This window comes from Corylus avellana, chromosome ca8 (assembly GCF_901000735.1).
Source record: "Corylus avellana chromosome ca8, CavTom2PMs-1.0".
NCBI lineage: Eukaryota > Viridiplantae > Streptophyta > Magnoliopsida > Fagales > Betulaceae > Corylus > Corylus avellana.
In genome coordinates, this window is record NC_081548.1 from 14,351,570 (window position 1) to 14,369,772 (window position 18,203).

At 37.4% G+C, this 18,203-nt stretch overlaps 2 protein-coding genes across 2 annotated transcripts; one reads left to right on the forward strand and one right to left on the reverse strand.

The window, feature by feature from the left end:
- Positions 1-209: 209 nt before the first annotated feature.
- LOC132189245 (adagio protein 1) lies at positions 210-9,840 on the forward strand. The gene is made up of 2 exons (XM_059603890.1): positions 210-633; positions 7,741-9,840. The coding sequence occupies exons 1-2, from the start codon at positions 407-409 to the stop codon at positions 9,347-9,349; spliced, it is 1,836 nt and encodes a 611-aa protein (XP_059459873.1). The 5' UTR covers positions 210-406; the 3' UTR covers positions 9,350-9,840.
- Positions 9,841-12,215: 2,375 nt separating this feature from the next.
- LOC132190440 (pentatricopeptide repeat-containing protein At2g18940, chloroplastic) lies at positions 12,216-15,249 on the reverse strand. Its single transcript, XM_059605430.1, has one exon. The coding sequence runs from the start codon at positions 15,122-15,124 to the stop codon at positions 12,587-12,589; it is 2,538 nt and encodes an 845-aa protein (XP_059461413.1). The 5' UTR covers positions 15,125-15,249; the 3' UTR covers positions 12,216-12,586.
- Positions 15,250-18,203: the final 2,954 nt, after the last annotated feature.

Here is an 18,203-nt window from a genome sequence, read left to right on the forward strand (position 1 = left end):
GCTCATAGCACATGAATGGTTCACTGGGAGTTGCCGGTAGCCAGTTGATGCGGCCTTACCGGCTACCAGAACGTTAAAGTAGCCGCTTAACCAAACAAAAAACGAAGTCCGACCCGACCCGTCATCTCCCCAGATTTTTTTTTTTCTTCCCAGATTTTTTCTTCAGCACACGATGAATAATAATGATAATAATAATAATAGAGGCGGTGCTCCCCTCATAAAAACGAAACAAACACCTTCTTAGCTAAATTGCCAAACGCTGCCCACCATTCGTTTATTCCCCCTGCTTCGTTTCCACAGGCGCGCGCACCGCCACAAAAAGATTCTTCCTCTCCGATTGGGGCTCATCCAAAATTATCATTAGGGCTTGTTCGTCGGAGGATAATTCCATTAATGGGTTGAAGAAATGGAGTGGGACAGCAGCAATTCGGATCTGAGCGGTGACGAGGACGAGGGATTCTCTCTCAACGATGGGGGCCCGCTCCCCTTTCCCGTCGGGAACCTGCTCCAGACAGCGCCGTGCGGGTTCGTGGTCACGGACGCGCTCGAGCCCGACCACCCCATCATCTATGTCAACACCGTCTTCGAGTTGCTCACCGGCTACCGCGCCGAGGAGGTTCTCGGTCGCAACTGGTCTGTTCTCCGCCTCCCTTCTTTTTCTTTTTCATGTTTTTCGCCTTTGAAATTCGCGCTGATTTGGTGTTGGTATTGGGATTGTTTTTGCGTTTAACCCTAGCGCTTTTGTTTGTTCCTGGAAGGATTTTTGGAGATTTCAATTTTTTTTCCTCCTTTTTGAGAACAGAATGGGGACTCAGTCCAATTGCCTTTCTAATCCCATCATATTCATTTTTTGTACAATAGCAACCATATTTTTGATGACCTTCGACTCAACCATGGATTGAAGACAAATGGGCTTTTATATGCCCGTGTAAACATACACATTCCTTTATATTCCCTACTCCAGCCACAGCTAAACCCAGCTGTAATTGAACTGAGCCTCCATTTGGTGGACTGTAAGTTCGTGGTGGACTTGTTGGTTTTGAGAACGGGGATAAGAATGCTTTTTGATGAATAAAAAACAATCCCAGTGTTAGAGAGAAGATTGTGTTGAAATGATGCATTATTTGCTGATACCTGGATAGTTTAAGAATCATTATGGATTTGTAAGAGATAATATTGAGAATTTGGGATAGTCTTGTATGAAGCATAAATTAGTACTTGGAGAGTTAGGACATGTTATTTTTATAGGCTCAAAGGTAGCAATCAATAGAAAATCATAGAGAACTCCTTTTGGGTAGGAGAGACCACAGGTTAATTGATTAAATTCCTTTTTGAGGACCTTCTATTAATTAACTCTCTTAAATAGGCAAAGCAATTACACTCAAATTCAATCATAATCCAAACAATAATTCTATTTCAAATATCTATGGAATCCAAATGATAGTTGTTGCACTCTAAGTGGACTCCTTTGGCACAACTCCTTCATCAAATAAGGATCCTCCTATGACTGAGCTTCTTTGGTTGCATGGTTTGTCTTGGACTTCTAACACTCATCCCCCTTTCGATGTTAACCTTGTCCTCAAGGTTCAATTATCATGCTCCTTGAACCCTTACTCTTGCTTGCAAATTAAAGCATACATTATTTTTGAGCCTTTTTTTTTTTTTTTTTCTTTTCTTTTGCATCTTGTCCTAGGATAGGCGCTTGAAAGAAGGGTTGGAATTAGCTGAGCAAAACCAGCGAGAGGTTCCCCACTCTTCTTTGATCCATCTTAGGGCTGAGCAGCAGCCTTGACCCAAGTGGAACTGCGATGTGTCTGGAAACTTGGGATCGTAAATGGATTCGAGTACCATTCTGATCGCCTCTTTCATGATCTTTTCTATAGATAGAACTACTGTGAACGAGTTCAAGGAAGTCACGTGAAGGTAGCCTTAGGTAAGAAGCTGACAAGAAAAACAGGTCTACATGTCTTGCGATTTTATTTTATCCCTCCAAAAATAAAAAATTTCATGACTTTTTACATACAAAGAATTTACTTGTTACTAATAGAGTCTAGCCTCTGTTATTCTTTAGATCTCTTGTTTCACTCCAATAGTATTATATATCATAAATTGAGTCAATGCAAAAAAAATGAAGGTGCGATTAGCAGCTTGGCCATCCATCAGAATTGATCTAGTGTCCTCAAACTAATATTTCTTCTCTGTACCTTGGGGATGCGTTGGTAATCAAAATAATGCGGCATGCATTTAAGCTAAACTGTGAGATCCTCCCTCAATTATTATGGAAAGACAATCTTGGCTTGCCTCATCAGTGCACCCTGGTGAGACACTCCGCAAGATTCATGGATGAAAAGGATGAGGTCTCTCGATCTTGTACCAGTGTCGATATTGGTGGTGTTGGAGATGGATTTGTTGACGGTGAACTATCCTTTCTTACATGGAACCTTGAAAGGAGTAGTTTCTAATTAATAGGTTCATCTGTGAGCTTGAGTGCATGTTTTCAAATTCCAAAATTGTGTTGTATGTGTGGTATTAGTCCTTGTTTGGTGTACCATCTAGTCATTAATTATATTGCCATATTTCAATGTTGTGATTGATATACTATGTGATGGATACCAATTTCAATCAATTTCATTATTACGTTTTGCAATTGTTAAATAGTTTCATACTTCACTTATCGAGATGCTTGGAGCACATTTGGTTTACAAGATTATTGTCAAAGTTAGGATATACAAATACATTATCTGATGTTTTGCATGCCCATGCAGTCCATGGGATTAGTATTTCCATGAATTACTAGTGGTGGTTGTAATAAATTTTTGGGAAAAATAAAAATGAGTTCGTAGGTTTTCTCGCAATTTCAATTTAGTTCTCGCGTTTCTAATTTCGACAATTAGCTTAGGTTTTACTTGTGTTCCAAATTGGTCATTCGATCAACCTATCATCCAAATAATTAACAGCTCATCTACTACGAGGACAATTTACCACGGAACACCGCCAAAACATGATGCCACATCCTGCGTGTTTACCACATACATGCCATGTCCTCCACCAAAAAAGAAAAACTAGATGGGTGGAGGTGGTCCAGCCGCCCCCTTAAGTGGGCAGTGGTGCAGCTACAACCTAGAAAGTGGTGGCCAATCTATTTATCAAAAAAAGAAAGTGGTGGCCAACCACCCCCACCCTCCTAGTTTTCCCTTTCTTTGTGGATGATGTGGCAGATAGACATGATGTGACGTTATGTTGGCAGGCGTGACTTGGTAAATTGTCCAAACTGCAGATGAGCTATTAATTATTTGGGCATCAAGTTGATGGAAAGACCAATTTGAAATACGGGTAAAATCTAAGAAGCAAATTGTTGAAATTTGAAATTCAAGACAAGAAATTATTTCCCCTTTTTTCTTTTTTTCTGTAGGATATAGTCTCTCCACCACTAGCATGCCATTACCAACATACCATGCTATTATTTACACCATCCATTTATTTGTGTAGTTGCTTTTGTTTGTCATTAATGGTTTTCTTCATTTGCTTTAAAGTACATGGTACCACATGTGAAAGCACACACCATCCATTTATTTGTGTAGTTGCTTTTGTTTGTCATTAATGGTTTTCTTCATTTGCTTTAAAGTACATGGTACCACATGTGAAAGCACCCAGCAGACTGCAATAGTTTGTCAGCATGTGTTAAGTATATAGAAGATTTTTATCTTACTCAATGTCAATCTTAAGTCATGTGGATCGATTTTAATCACCACCAAGTTATGTTGCCCTCATTGCATGACTTTCTAGTAATTGCCATGTATTCAACCAAAGCTATGAATTATTTTAGATCATGAACGACATTGAGACAAACAATTATGTGGTTCTTAGAGGTGATGCTTGGGCAACATGGCATTTATTTGTTGAAGCTTCTTGTTTTTGTATCTAATATGTTGACATGCTGAAATTACACATGCTATTCCGGGCTAAGGTTCTGGAATTCTTATGCTCAAATTATTGTAAGGGTTGTAAATAAGAAAAGGTACTTCATTTTTCAATATACTTTTATATATATATATATATATAAGCAAACGAAATATCATTAAAAGCTCAAAAGCGCTGCTCAAGTACACTTGGAGTATATAGGAAAAAGACATAGCTAGAAAGAGAGAACAAATCAGGAAAGTCATAAAAACTAAGCAAATTAAGCTCTAAGGCAGCTGTTCATTGGTAGAGAGTTTTGAAAAAGGAAGACTTAAGTTCTGCCAATGTCCTCTCACAATCTTTAAAAGTTCTATCATTTCTTTCCTTCCATAGACACTACAAACGGTAGAATGAAACCATCTTCCACACTGGTGTGCCCTAAAGTCTGCCTCCCAACCCTCTCCAACAAGCAAGAAGGTTTGCTACTCTTTTAGGCATGATCCAAACTACCCTAACACAGTTGAAACTATCACTCCACAAGGCACTGGCGATCTCACATTGGAGAAGAAGATAATCCACAGACTCCCCACTCCACTTACACGGACAACACTGGTTAACCACAATAACATGGTTATCTATGGTGAGAAACTTTCCTAGGGTGGCTATCCAAGCAAAGAACGCTGGGCCTTATTCTGCCAAATACTTTTCCAAGGAAAGGGGTGCTATCATGTGATACAAAAACGTTATAGAAAGACCTAATGGCAAACATCCCTCTCTTGGAAGAGTCCCAACAAAGCTTGTCTTCGCCTCCCTGCCTCGATCTAAGGAAATACAAGTTAAAAAACGAAGCAAAGACATGCACCTCCCAATCATGAGCAGCAATTTTACATTCTACTAATGGGAGTCAATGGATGACTAAGTAATCTGCCATGGAAGCATCTTTTACTCAACAAATACTATACAAATCCGACAAAATATGCGTAAGGGCTTGATTCCCTTATCACTTGTCATGCCAAGTTCTAATTTTGGAACTATCTCCTACCTCAAATTTGATACGACTAAAATACTTCCTCAAACCTCTCCTAATATTTTTCTGCGCACCCACCCATACAACCCATGAACCTCATTAAAAGATCATCTAGATTTGGCATCCATTACGACTCTTCACAAGGCCTCACTCATGCGCAAAACAACAAAACAACTTTCCCAGGAGAGCACGATTGAACAGAAGCAAATTTTGGACCCTCAACCATTTATCAATTGGAAAGCAAACCTTAGACCAGCTTACCAAGTGAAATTTGAACTCAACAACCAGCCCACCCCATAAGAAATCCCGATGTTACTTATCTATGTGATTGGCAGTACCACCAAAAAGGGAGGAAAAAAGACATGAAATACTAAGTCAAATTGAACAGGGTGCACTTTATTAAGGTGATCCTTCCAGCCTTGGACAAGTACATCTTCCACCCAGCTAAATGACGCTCAATCTTATCAATAACACCATTCCAAATAGATTTGGTCTTAAAGAGAGCTCCCAAAATACTGGCTAGACCATCAACATTGATGGCATTATTTACAGGAACAAATTCTGACTTATACTGGTTAATATTCAAACCAGAAACAGCTTCAAAGTATAAGAATAAGGCACATAGATAACGTAGATGTTTTGGGTTTGCCTTGTAAAAGAGCAAGGCGTCATTTGCGAAAAGATGATGGGAAATATGAAGCGCACCAACGTTCCTAGATGTCACAGAAATGCTTGGAACAAGGCCTCCATCTACAGCAACAGATAGTATTTACTCACAGCCTCTATAACAATTACAAATAGCAAGGAGAACAAAAGATCACTATGTCTCAAACAGCAATAGCTACTGAATTCACCAAAGCAGAAAAGCGCAGGGAAGAAATACAATGTGCTATCCAATTATGTCGTTTCTCCCAAATCCACACCTCCTCGGTAAGTATAATAAGAACTTGCAGTTAATAGGATCGTAGGTCTTTTCAATATCTAATTTGCAAAGCACACCTAGCTCACCAAACTTGATCCGACTATCCAGGCATTCATTTGCCATAAGAATGGAATCTAGGATTTACCTACCTTTGACAAACACATTTTGGGGCTTTGAAATAATCTTTTCTACAACCCTTTATAACCTATTGGCAAGGACTTCAACAATAATCTTGTAGACTCCACTCACTAGACTAATGGGTCGAAATCTTTAACATCAACAGACCCGAGTTTCTTCAGAATGAGAGTAATGAAAGTGGCATTGAGGCTTTTTCAAACTTGCTTGGATGAAACTTTTGGAAAACCCTCATGAAATCTTCTTTCATCACATCTCAACAAGCTTGGAAGAAGGTCGTGGTAAAGCCATTAGGGCCCGACATCTTATTTCTGTTTATACCTTTCACCACCTTCAAAACATCACTCTCCTCAAACGGATGCTCTAACCAAGTGGCCTTCTCCTCATCAAAGTGGAATCAAAAGCAAGGCCTTCCAACTTGGGCCGCCAATTATACTGTTTGGTAAACAATCTATAATAGAAATGCACAATGTGCTCTGTAATGTCAGATTGATTGAAGTAACTTATCCATTTACCACCAGGGATAAGGCTGCCTGCACGATATACATTTAACATATGCACATACATATGTATATATTTCTGTGTGTGTATTAATGTATGTGTATGTATAGAGCCTAATTGATAGATTCCTAAAGTCTAGTTCTAATATGCGTTTACATTTTATTTTTCATCTTTTCTCCCTTTCGTTGTTAATTATTCTTATAGCATTAATCTTCATCCATAAGTTCAAGAAACGTTAGTTATAAATTACATATATACTAATTAAGCAAGGATCCAGCTTATATATGGAGCTTAATTTCATTGATTAATGCTTAAGTGCTTGGTGCTTCCAAAAGATGTAGTGCTACATTCTGGCATTTAGGGAGTGAGTTAGGAGCTGGGGTGCTTATGAGGGGGACAAAGTGTTCCCTTGTTTAGATTCCAATTTTAACTACATCATCTTCTTTTTTCTTTTATGATAACTATGTTGCGATTTGGAGGCAATTTTTTAGCACAACTTGATTTTTCTATTTGTTTTATTTAATATTTTCTTAAGTATGTTGTTTCTATGAAATTTAGATTTGCATTGATGCAGCACTGGAGATTAAGAAGATATATTACAGCCCAGTCCAAGAGAGAGCTCAAAAAGACCGTCCAAGAGAGATCTCAAAGAGCTGTCTTTTCGAGATCTCTCTTCGACTGGGCTGTAATATATGTTCCTAATCTTCCCTCTCTGAATCTGTTAGATCTTGTTAACTTCTTAGATTTTTGCAATTTTAGGGTGGTTGTATCTCTTATATTCTTTTCTTGTATGATGGCTTTGCCTTTTCTCTAAAAAAAAAACACCTTTGCCTAACTGTTAAAGTTATGGTTCCGAGGATGAATGAGCTAGAGGATGCTATGAGCTGTATTCCCCGTGTCTGAGTTCAGGTTTATAATAAATGATAAAAAAAAATAGGAGTAAAGGACAAACAAGACTAAAGTAAGTTAATTGATAAATGAATAAGACAGTCATTATGGACATGCTAGTTGTTATGCACCAATATTTGTGGTTTTATCTTATGACATCCAGATGCCTTGGCTGTGGTCTTTGCATACTTTTCTCTGTTCCTTATTGTGTGCCATTCTGGGGTTTAGCTTACGGGAATACTAGTTCTCTTTCTCCCTCTTGGCTTATTAACTAATGTAAAGGTTTTTGGAATTCTTTATTCATCAATTGACTGGATGCTTTGCTAAGAATTATTTTTTTGTACTGATATTTGTGAATTTGTTACAGCCGTTTCTTGCAATGTAGAGGCCCATTTGCAAAAAGAAGACATCCATTAGTGGACTCCACGGTAGTAGCAGATATTAGAAGATGTCTTGAGGAAGGAATTGAATTCCAAGGCGAGTTGTTGAACTTTAGGAAAGATGGAACTCCAATGATGAACAGGTTACGGCTGACACCTATATATGGAGATGATGAAACAATAAGTCACATTATTGGAATACAGTTCTTTACTGAAGCAAATATTGATCTGGGTCCGGTTCCTGGTTCGTTGATCAAGGAATCTATCAAATTTTCTGATCAGTTTCGTTCTGGGATTTCGACTATTCGCCCTGTCACCTTGGGGGACCGAAATGTTTGTCGCGGTATTTGTGGGATATTGCAATTGAGTGATGAGGTGCTGTCTCTCAAGATACTTTCACGTTTAGCGCCTAGAGACATTGCATCAGTTGGCTCCGTATGTAGGCGACTGTATGAGCTGACGAAGAATGAGGACCTTTGGAGAATGGTCTGCCAAAATGCGTGGGGTAGTGAAACAACTCGTGTTTTAGAGACTGTACCAGGTGCAAAGAGACTAGGGTGGGGTCGGCTGGCAAGGGAGTTGACCACTCTTGAAGCAGCTGCATGGAGCAAAGTAACTGTTGGAGGTGCTGTTGAACCTTCACGCTGCAATTTCAGTGCTTGTGCAGTCGGGAATCGGGTTGTCCTTTTTGGTGGGGAAGGAGTCAACATGCAACCCATGAATGACACCTTTGTATTGGATCTAAATTCCAGTAAACCAGAATGGCAACATGTTCAAGTGAGCTCCCCTCCTCCTGGTCGTTGGGGTCATACGCTTTCTTGTGTAAATGGATCTCATTTGGTGGTATTTGGGGGCTGTGGAACGCAAGGTTTGCTCAATGATGTCTTTGTGCTGGATTTGGATGCCAAGCCTCCAACATGGCGTGAAATATCTGGATTGGCCCCTCCGCTTCCAAGATCATGGCACAGCTCCTGCACCCTAGATGGGACCAAGTTGATTGTTTCTGGTGGCTGCGCAGATTCTGGAGTACTCCTCAGCGACACTTTTCTGCTTGATCTCTCAATGGAGAAACCTGTCTGGAGAGAGATACCAGTAACCTGGACCCCACCTTCTCGTTTAGGTCACACACTATCTGTGTATGGTGGCCGGAAAATATTGATGTTTGGGGGTCTGGCCAAGAGTGGGCCCCTTCGTTTTCGTTCCAGCGATGTTTTCACTATGGATTTAAGTGAGGAGGAGCCATGTTGGAGATGTGTAACTGGGAGTGGAATGCCTGGTGCTGGAAATCCAGGGGGCATAGCTCCTCCACCCAGACTTGATCATGTGGCTGTGAGCCTCCCAGGTGGGCGAATCCTGATCTTTGGTGGGTCTGTAGCCGGTCTTCACTCAGCCTCACAGCTATATATCTTGGACCCAACAGATGAGAAGCCTACTTGGAGGATATTAAATGTGCCCGGGCGACCCCCGAGATTTGCTTGGGGTCATAGTACTTGTGTGGTTGGGGGAACAAGGGCTATTGTTCTTGGCGGTCAAACTGGAGAGGAGTGGATGCTAAGCGAGATCCATGAGCTATCACTGGCAAGTTCTGCTATCTGATTTAGAGGATATAGAATAAAAAGCTGTAGCCAAGAAGGGGGGGTCGTCTCTAGGAGCCTTCAAATGCAAGAGGTGAGATCATTCCAGGAATCAGTGAGAGAGTGGAGAATGTTGCTTCTGTCACTAATCTCTCTTGACAAAATGTTATTCTAGTCAGGACTTGTACTTGGGGTGTGGCTGCTCATGATGCAATTATATTGTATGGGGGTTGTTCCTTGTTCTGGCTCGGGATAAACTTTTAATTGAGTTTCGACGAGTGACTTCGAGACTTTTTTTCTGTTTTTGTGAGGTTTGTGTGAGATTTGCCCTGCAATTTATAGTGTAAGTCTTTATTCTTCCCTGTTAGGTTAGTAGTATTTGACAGACAAGGTAGGGTTTATATATGTAGGTTTAGTTTCTTACTTGTTCTGCCCATGTGTTGCTTTAGGTTCTGTTAATTGAAACAAAAAAGGAAAAAAAGGTGCTTGTTTATAGTATGTCTCTTTGCTCGAGTCTTTTATGTGTAATTGAAGCTTAATTTCTTCAGCTTTACCGACTGAAAACATTTCATCCCACTCAATACAATATTTATCTCGAGAAGAAGCAAACACCAAGCACAATCTTTTGGCCCGATCAATTTTTTTCTTTTTTCGCTGGGATATTATAATTTCTCTTTTTCTTTTGATATTAATCCCAGAGGAGGCATTTGCTTGCTGCCATGATATTTGCTTGTGAAGCCTTCATCTGGTGTCGATTTTCTTTTCAATTGCCTGATACATTTTATTGCCTTCCTTTCATAAGTTCTATTAGAGATGAGGATATTTATTTAGGGGGCACCTATAATTTTTAAAATAAAATATAAAAATTGATTTATGATTAAATCTTCAAATATTATTATTCAATGGTTAGAAATGCACAACAGATAAAATACTAAGGAAATTTAACAATCAAGAAAGAAAACAAATAAAATAAAATAAATCCACTTTTGATTTTATAATTCTTTTCCCGGATTACGTCTGCATCATTATATGGAAATTCGAAAATAAGGAGACAAACAAATATATATATATATATATATATATATATATATATAAACAAATTGATGTAGGGTGGAATTTACACCTGGCAAGCTTTACTAAAAATGTTATATCTCTAGTTTCAGAATTGGAGCAACCTTAGTAGCACCGGAAAGTTAATTCAAATATTTACAAAGTGATGTTTCATGAGGTTTTGCTAATTTCAATGTTTATTGGGTTAAAATGGGCTGCAAATGAAAGATTAGGATGCGTTTGGGATTGCAAATTCACAAGAATAATTTTCATTTTTAAAAGATATCACAAAACATAAGGCATTTAGCATTGCAATTTAAAAAACATTTAATCTAAAATAGGAAGAAAAAAAAAAAAGTGATTTCTATAAACAGACTAGTGGTACTTATTTGAAAATATACGAATTTAAACTAAAACCACGATTTCACATAACAAATATTTGATAAAATATACTTTTTAACATATTTTACCAAACGTCTTTGCAGTTTTAAAAAGTAATTATTTCAAAAACACAATTTTTAAAATCTCACTTGTTGAAATCACAATCCCTAACGAATCCTTAGAAAGTTGTACCGAAATAAAGGCAAAAATTTAAGAAGGAAAGATTTGATTGCTCTTTTGGAGAATTCAATGAAGATCTTATTCCAGCAATCAAATATATTGTATTTCATTATTTACATTCTTTAAAATAGGATTTTATTTAATTGTAATTTTTAGAAATTTTCATAATAGGCTTAAGGTTTACTTTTGCTCCAAGTTTGCTTATTGACATTCGTTATAAATATGCAGACCTAATATATAAAGTACAAAAATTTCCTCCAAACCAGAAGAAATATCCTCCAACCCATTTAAAATAGTACCAAGTGTCTATACACATTTAAAAGGCACATTAAATTTAGTCTAAGTTAATAAACTGCTATTAAGGACATTGAATTTAATGTGTCTTTTAAATGTTTATAGACACTTGGTACTATTTTAAATGGGTTTGAAAATATTTCCTCTAAACTGATCTGGAAGAAATTTTTGTCCATATATAAAAGGTGAAATTGAATTATGTTTATGATGAGTTTAATAGTTTATCAATGAGAAATACTAATAAGTTGGGTTTTCTTTTATGTTTTCCTTGAATTCTTAATAGACTCAAAGTTTTAAAAAAAGTTGTAAATTATTTATTGTTTGTCTTTACTACCCATCACACTACATCACAAACCGTTTGAGAGTAAGCAATCTCCAAGATCTATGTATAGTCACCATCTTTATAGCACATGTATATCATTTCGACACCAATAAGTAAAATGATTTTTATAAATCTAGAATTAGAAAAAATAAAAAAATAATAAAAATTAAAAAATTAAAAATTCATTTGTAATGCAATACGAAAAAAGTTTTTCATCGGAAGTTGTAATTCATTTTTTTTTTTTTTTTTTCATACTCACAATATCTAATAATGGGGGACTCCTAATAGGTTCTTTCAATGTAAAAAAAATCTGAACAAGGTAATGGGATGATCCCCAGACTTATTGTGACAATACAAGAATTTCAATATTTGAATTGAAACTTTACATTATTAAGTTTATTTGATTTCAAAATTGTTAGAATTTTGTAAATTTTTAAGAAAAATCATGAAATTTTCTACGACAGTATTCAAGATCTAATAATAATAATAAAAAAAAAAAAGTTATAACAACTTGCCAAATGAAAGCTAAGAGGAAAGAAAACAAAATAGCAAAGATATCACTTGCATAATATAATGTCTGACTGGATTTGAAAAATCGTAAACCTCAAGCAATTTGGCTAAGAAAACTATTTGACTAAAGAAGAAAATTAAGATATATACAGATCAAAGTAAAGATATTGAGCATAATTTCTTCTTTGTTTTGTTCTTGAACAAAAATGAAGATATATACATCTGTTTCACCCTCTCAGTTCAGCACACGATGCCATTTAACTTGTTTCTGAACTTACTCTGGCAACTTCAAATTCATTGCAACCATTAAAGAAGAACATTGGGACTAAGAATCACCTTTATTCTGAACGTGCATCCACAATGAATCTTTAAATCAAAATTGCTCTCAGAAAACGATGATCAAGTGACTTACTCAAAGAAACTACATTCAAGACAGTGGGTGTAAGTTATGTCACAGCTGATCTGCACCTGTATTCCCCAAGCAACAAACAAAAAAGATGTCAGTGGATATGAGTGATGAAATCATGAATCCAAAAACTCCCTGATGCGAGAAGCAAGGGTTTGTAGAGAGTGATCATCAAAGGTATTATCCATCTCCTTAATATTTGACACAAAATCCATGGCTTCTTTATATTTTCTGGCTTTACAATAACCATCCACCACTATCTTGTAGGTTAGCTCATTCGGTCTGCAGTTGTTCTTAATCATATAGCCAATCACTTCATCTACTTCTATAAACATTTCCTGCCCAGCATAGCCTGCCACAAAAGTGTTGTAGGTAAAAATACATGGCCGAATCCCTCTTGCTGTCATCTCTGAGAGAATTCTTATAGCCTCCTGCATTAGCCCTTGCTTGCAAAATCCTTTGATGACAGTGTTATAAGATACAAGGTCTGGTTTCCCACCAGATTTTTGTAGTCCCTTGAGTACTTCTTCTGCTTTCCAACACTCTCCCCCTCTGGCATACATGTCCATCAAGCTATTGTAGGTTACGAGATCAGGTTGTAATCCACACTCACGAATCAAGCGCAGCATCTCATGGGCCCTGTCATACATTTTGTTTTTGGAAAAAATGGAAAGCATACAGTTAAACAATACCAAATCAGGTTTGTATCCATGCTTCTGCAGTGCCAGAAATGCCCTCTCCATTCCCATTACTGCTCTACACTTGAAGTTTGCAAGAATGAGGGTTCTCAAAATCATCCAGCTAGGATAGATATGACCATCACAAATTTCTTTCTCAATCTTCTCTATCCCCTTGACATTTCCTCCCTTTGCATAACAGTGAAGCATCAGCGAGTATGAAGTTTGATTCGGCCTGAAACCCTTATTCCTCATGTCTAGAATGACAGATTCTGCAGCTATATAATCACCTAGCCGAGCCAGAGCATTTAGAAAAGCGTTATAAGTTGTAACGCAAGGACTAAATCCTGCTTTAATCATCTCCTCTGACATCTTAGCAGCATCAATTTGAGACCCACACCGGCCATATGCACTAATCAAAGTATTAAATGTGTCTCTATCTGGCTCAAAACCACAATTCTTCATTTCCCGTAAGATGCGGTTGAGAAACTCGTGTGTGCCCTTATCACCACACATGGCCAGCATTGTGTTCCATGTAATACGGTTTGGGGCACAACCATTTAATTTCATATCACAGAGTATCTTTATCATCTCCTCTGATAGCGATTTTTTCCCTAGCATCCCGATAACAGCATTGTATGTACATACATTAGGAACACAACCCAACTCCTTCATCTGGTTGAACAACCTTAAGGCCTTGTTTTCATTTCCTGATCTGCCATAAGCATTTATCACAGTTGTATATGTAACAGCATTTGGCATTACTCCTTTGCGGGTCATCGTGTCTATGACAGCCGCCCCTTCATCATAGAATCCAGCTCGCACATAAGCCGATACAAGCTCATTGTAAGTGACAGAGTCAGGTGGGCAATTATTATCCTCCATTTCTTTCAAGATGCTCAAGGCCTCTGTGTATATCCCTGCTTTTCCAAACACTTGTAGCAAAGAATTATAAGTAACAGTTCCAGGTACATAGCCCTGTGACTTCAATCCAGCAAAGAACACTTTCGCTTCATTTAAAAGACCCTCTCTCCCACATGCAGATATCACGGTACTGCAAGTAAACTCATCAAACTCCAGTCCATTCCTTCTCATCTCATCCAGGAGACCTAAAATCTTATTCCAAGAACGACCCATCTTCCCAAAAACATCAAGCATGACATTGTAAGTTACCAAAGTCGGGGAGATACCACTTTCCTTCATTTTCTCAAACATATTGATTGCTTTTCTATACTTGCCAGCGCGAGAATATGCATGAAGAATAGTGGTGTAGGCTCGGACGTCGAGCGAGTATTCGTCAACAGGAATTACATCAAACAGCTTCGATGCAGTCAAATGCTGGGACTCTCTCCCAAGAATCCTAACCATTACTTCGATAACCTGATTGTCTAGTTTCACATTTTCAGAGCGGATGTTCAACACAACCCACTCAAACAACAAAAGAGCTCTTTCCCAATTCCCCGAAAGGTCTAATGCTTTCAAGAGACTGATCAAATCAACTTCAAGCAAGTCAAACTCGACAGAATCAAAGAATGCATTCAAACTAGGCAAAGGCTGTTCTAAAATTGAATTGAACATCAACTTACCTTTTCCTGACAAGAACTCCAGAGACCCATCTCCCGGTTGAAACTCTTCTTTCTTGTTCTCAAACGATTGCGCTGAAACTAAAGTGGGTTTCTTGGGACGGGCTTGTTGGTGGTCAAGCTGGGTCGAATCAACACAAGTGTGAAGGGAAGGGAAGTGGGCATTACTGCGCTCAGGTGGGTGTACGGGTTCGAGCTTGCGGGTGGCATTGGGAGGTGAAGAAAGGTGCAGCAGGTGCTGGAGGAGAGCGTCTAAAGGTAACGAGGAAGAAGATGGGGATTGGGGAGGGGGTGGCAGAGTTGTTGAAGTGAATTTCAAAGGTCGGTTGGGTTGCGTAGGTCGGTTTGTTGGGATGGGATATACTGGCCTGGTGGGAAAGAGGGCACCTTCCATATCAGAAAGAGAGAGAGAGAGAGAGAGAGAGATGGGGTTGTGGATTCAGGGAGATTAGAGTTGGTGAAGATTGAGGGGTGAAGAAGAAGTCAGAAGAGAGCCGAATTGTTTGGATGGCAGAGGGTGTCGATGACCAAAATATCTTTACTTGCGCTCGCTACCAGATTGGTTTTCACAGGCGCACACTCTCACTCGCCCTCAAAAAGTCAAAAATCTTCAAGTTTTCAACCATAGAGAAATGCTTGAAGAGTAGTTTTTGAGTCGGTAATTTTTAAAAGAGAACCTTTTATCATTATAATCCTTATAACACCTTTTTACAGCTCCAATCAATCATCTATAGATAAACAAAAACATAAAAAGTGTAAAAAAATAAGTCAGATCAAAATACACTAAATTTTATGATGATAAAATTCTTAAAGAGTTAACCTTCCACTTCTATGTTCTAGTTTTAAATCCAAAAACAAATTTTGAAGCATTAGAAACAAATTTTGAGACATTAGAAACAAGTTTTGGATTATTAGAAACGGGTTTTAAGGCATTAGAAATAGATTTTGAGGCATTAAAAACGAGTTTTGAGCATTAGAAACAGGTTGAGGCATTAAAAATGGGTTTTGAGGCATTATAAACGAGTTTGAGACGGGTCACGGCCGGATGAATTTGAAGCATTCACCGCCAGCCAGACCCACGCGTGAGTCTCACCGGACCCATGGCGTGGGTTCGACCAGCCTGAGTCTTGCTGACTACGAGTTTTTTTTTTCTTTGATTTGGTGTGATTGTTGTCACTTTTATTTTTTGCATTTTTTTTAAATTGATGATGTGTCACATAGTAATTGGAAACTACAAAAGGGGCGTTATTAAGATGGACCTGATAATAGAGGCTCTCTTTTTAAAATTACTAATTGATTAAATTAGGTAAAATCTACATATTCTCTCAAAGTATCACCGGATTGATAATATTCCTCCAAACTTTAAATTACGATAATATTCCTTCAAACTACTAAAAATTGTTAATGTCAGCCTAATAACGGAAGTATACTTAATTAAAATAAAAATAAAAAAATTCAACAAAAAAAAAGTTAGAACTAAAAATAAAATATAAAAATGAAAAGGAGTGGAAATTTAAAAAATTTCGATTACTTTAAAAATATATATATATTTTTTTTTTTTGGTGGATATTTGTCTTATTGACAAAAAGTTTTGTCATTTTTGTCCTTTTGCTCAGTTTTCAAAGCCGCGATGATCACCGTTTCGTAAGAAAAAAAAATACAAAATACTAAAAAAAAGTATATATATATATATATTGAGAACTTTACATGATATACAAAAATAACAAATAAATTCATGTATACAACTTTCGTCTAAGTTTTTTTATGTAGATTTATAGTCTTTATATGTTAAATTATGAGGAACACGTATAATAATTTAATCGGTACTTACGTGTAATTAAAATTAATATAATTTTTTTAAAGAAAAAAAAATTAAAATGGGAATCACTTCAATTAGTCGGGAGTGATTCAACCAATCCAAGCCGGCCAATTGGGCCGAGGGTTGGTTTATTTTTTTTCTTTTTGACATGTCCGCATTAAAGGAGAAGAAAATTCGAACTAGTGACCTTCATTTTATGAGTCATGATTCTCAATTGATTGAGCTGCCCTTAGAGTTTATTCTTTTGTCTGACTTCATTTTCTTTGCAGCGAGATAAACAAATATGTCTTGAGTCTTCAGATAGGAATTGGAGAAAGCAAGAAAAACAAAACAAAGGATTCTTGGGTAACAAGGAACAAGACGCCTGTGGTTTTCAAGAAAAAAGGGGATGAATTTTCTGATGGGCTGGGCCGTCTGGTCATTTATTTGTACCACTGGCCATTTTCATTGGGCCCAAGGCCACCCACACCTGTTCTTAAACATATTGTATCTTTTTGAATATTTATATATTTTTCATAGGAAAATTCATATACCCTCCTCAAACTACCACCCAATTGATAATATTGTTCCACAAACTTTCAATTGTGACAATGTTCCCCTAAATTAAGAAAACATTGGCAATGTCCCACCCAAGGCTAGCAAAAAGATAAAAATACCCCTCTAGATTTCTCAATAATAAAAAACTAACCCTATAAATTCGAAAAAAATAAAAATTTAACATTTTTAAAAAATTATTATTATTATTATTATTTTTAGTTTTAGGTTTTTTCTATAAGTTTTAGTATTTGTTGTTTTTATTTTACTAAACGTAGTTTCGTCATGAGGGGGACATTGACAATGTTAGTAGTTTGGGGGGACTATTGTCACTAGGGCTGGCAATTTTGACATAACCCACCAACACAACATGAAATTAACGGTTTTTGGGTTTGATCTAAATGGATTCGGGTCATAATTGAGACACCCGTTTACAACCCGGTTATTTTTCGTGTTTTGCGAGTCAACTAGCACCAGACCCATTAAAAAAAAATAAAAAAAATAAAAAACCCTAAACTAACCTCCTCTAACCCTAGCACGACTTTCTCAGTTTCTACTTTCTTTCTCTCTTCACTCTCTCACTGTGCCTCTTTCTCCCTCTCTTCTCTTCACTATTAACTCTCTGTCTCTCCCTCTCTCGCATCTCGGATTCTCTGTGCCTCTGTCTCCCTCTCTCTCGTAATATCTCGGATTCTCTACGCCTTTGTCTCCCTCTCTAAACGGTCAAATGCACATGCGCATGTGCATTTGACCATAAACCAACAAAACTACATTATTAAATGGGTTGACTATGTATAAAAATATACATAAAAAAAAATATACCAGACATATAACAGAGAAGCAAACAAACACCAATATGCGTGAAAGCAAACAAACCCCCGATAAGTATACAAGCAAACAAACATACATATAACAAACAGACAAGCAAACAAAATGTAATTTTTTTCCTTTTATTTGTTGTGTATGAAGATGGAATTATTGTTTGAGTAAAATGAAAGCTTAGTGGGGCATAGATAGTGCAGAAAAATATAATTAGAAAGAGGAACTCACCAACGCCTACAAAGACAAGCCTACTCGTGCGAAATCAACAAACCCTAAACAATACGAAAATCTAATCAAT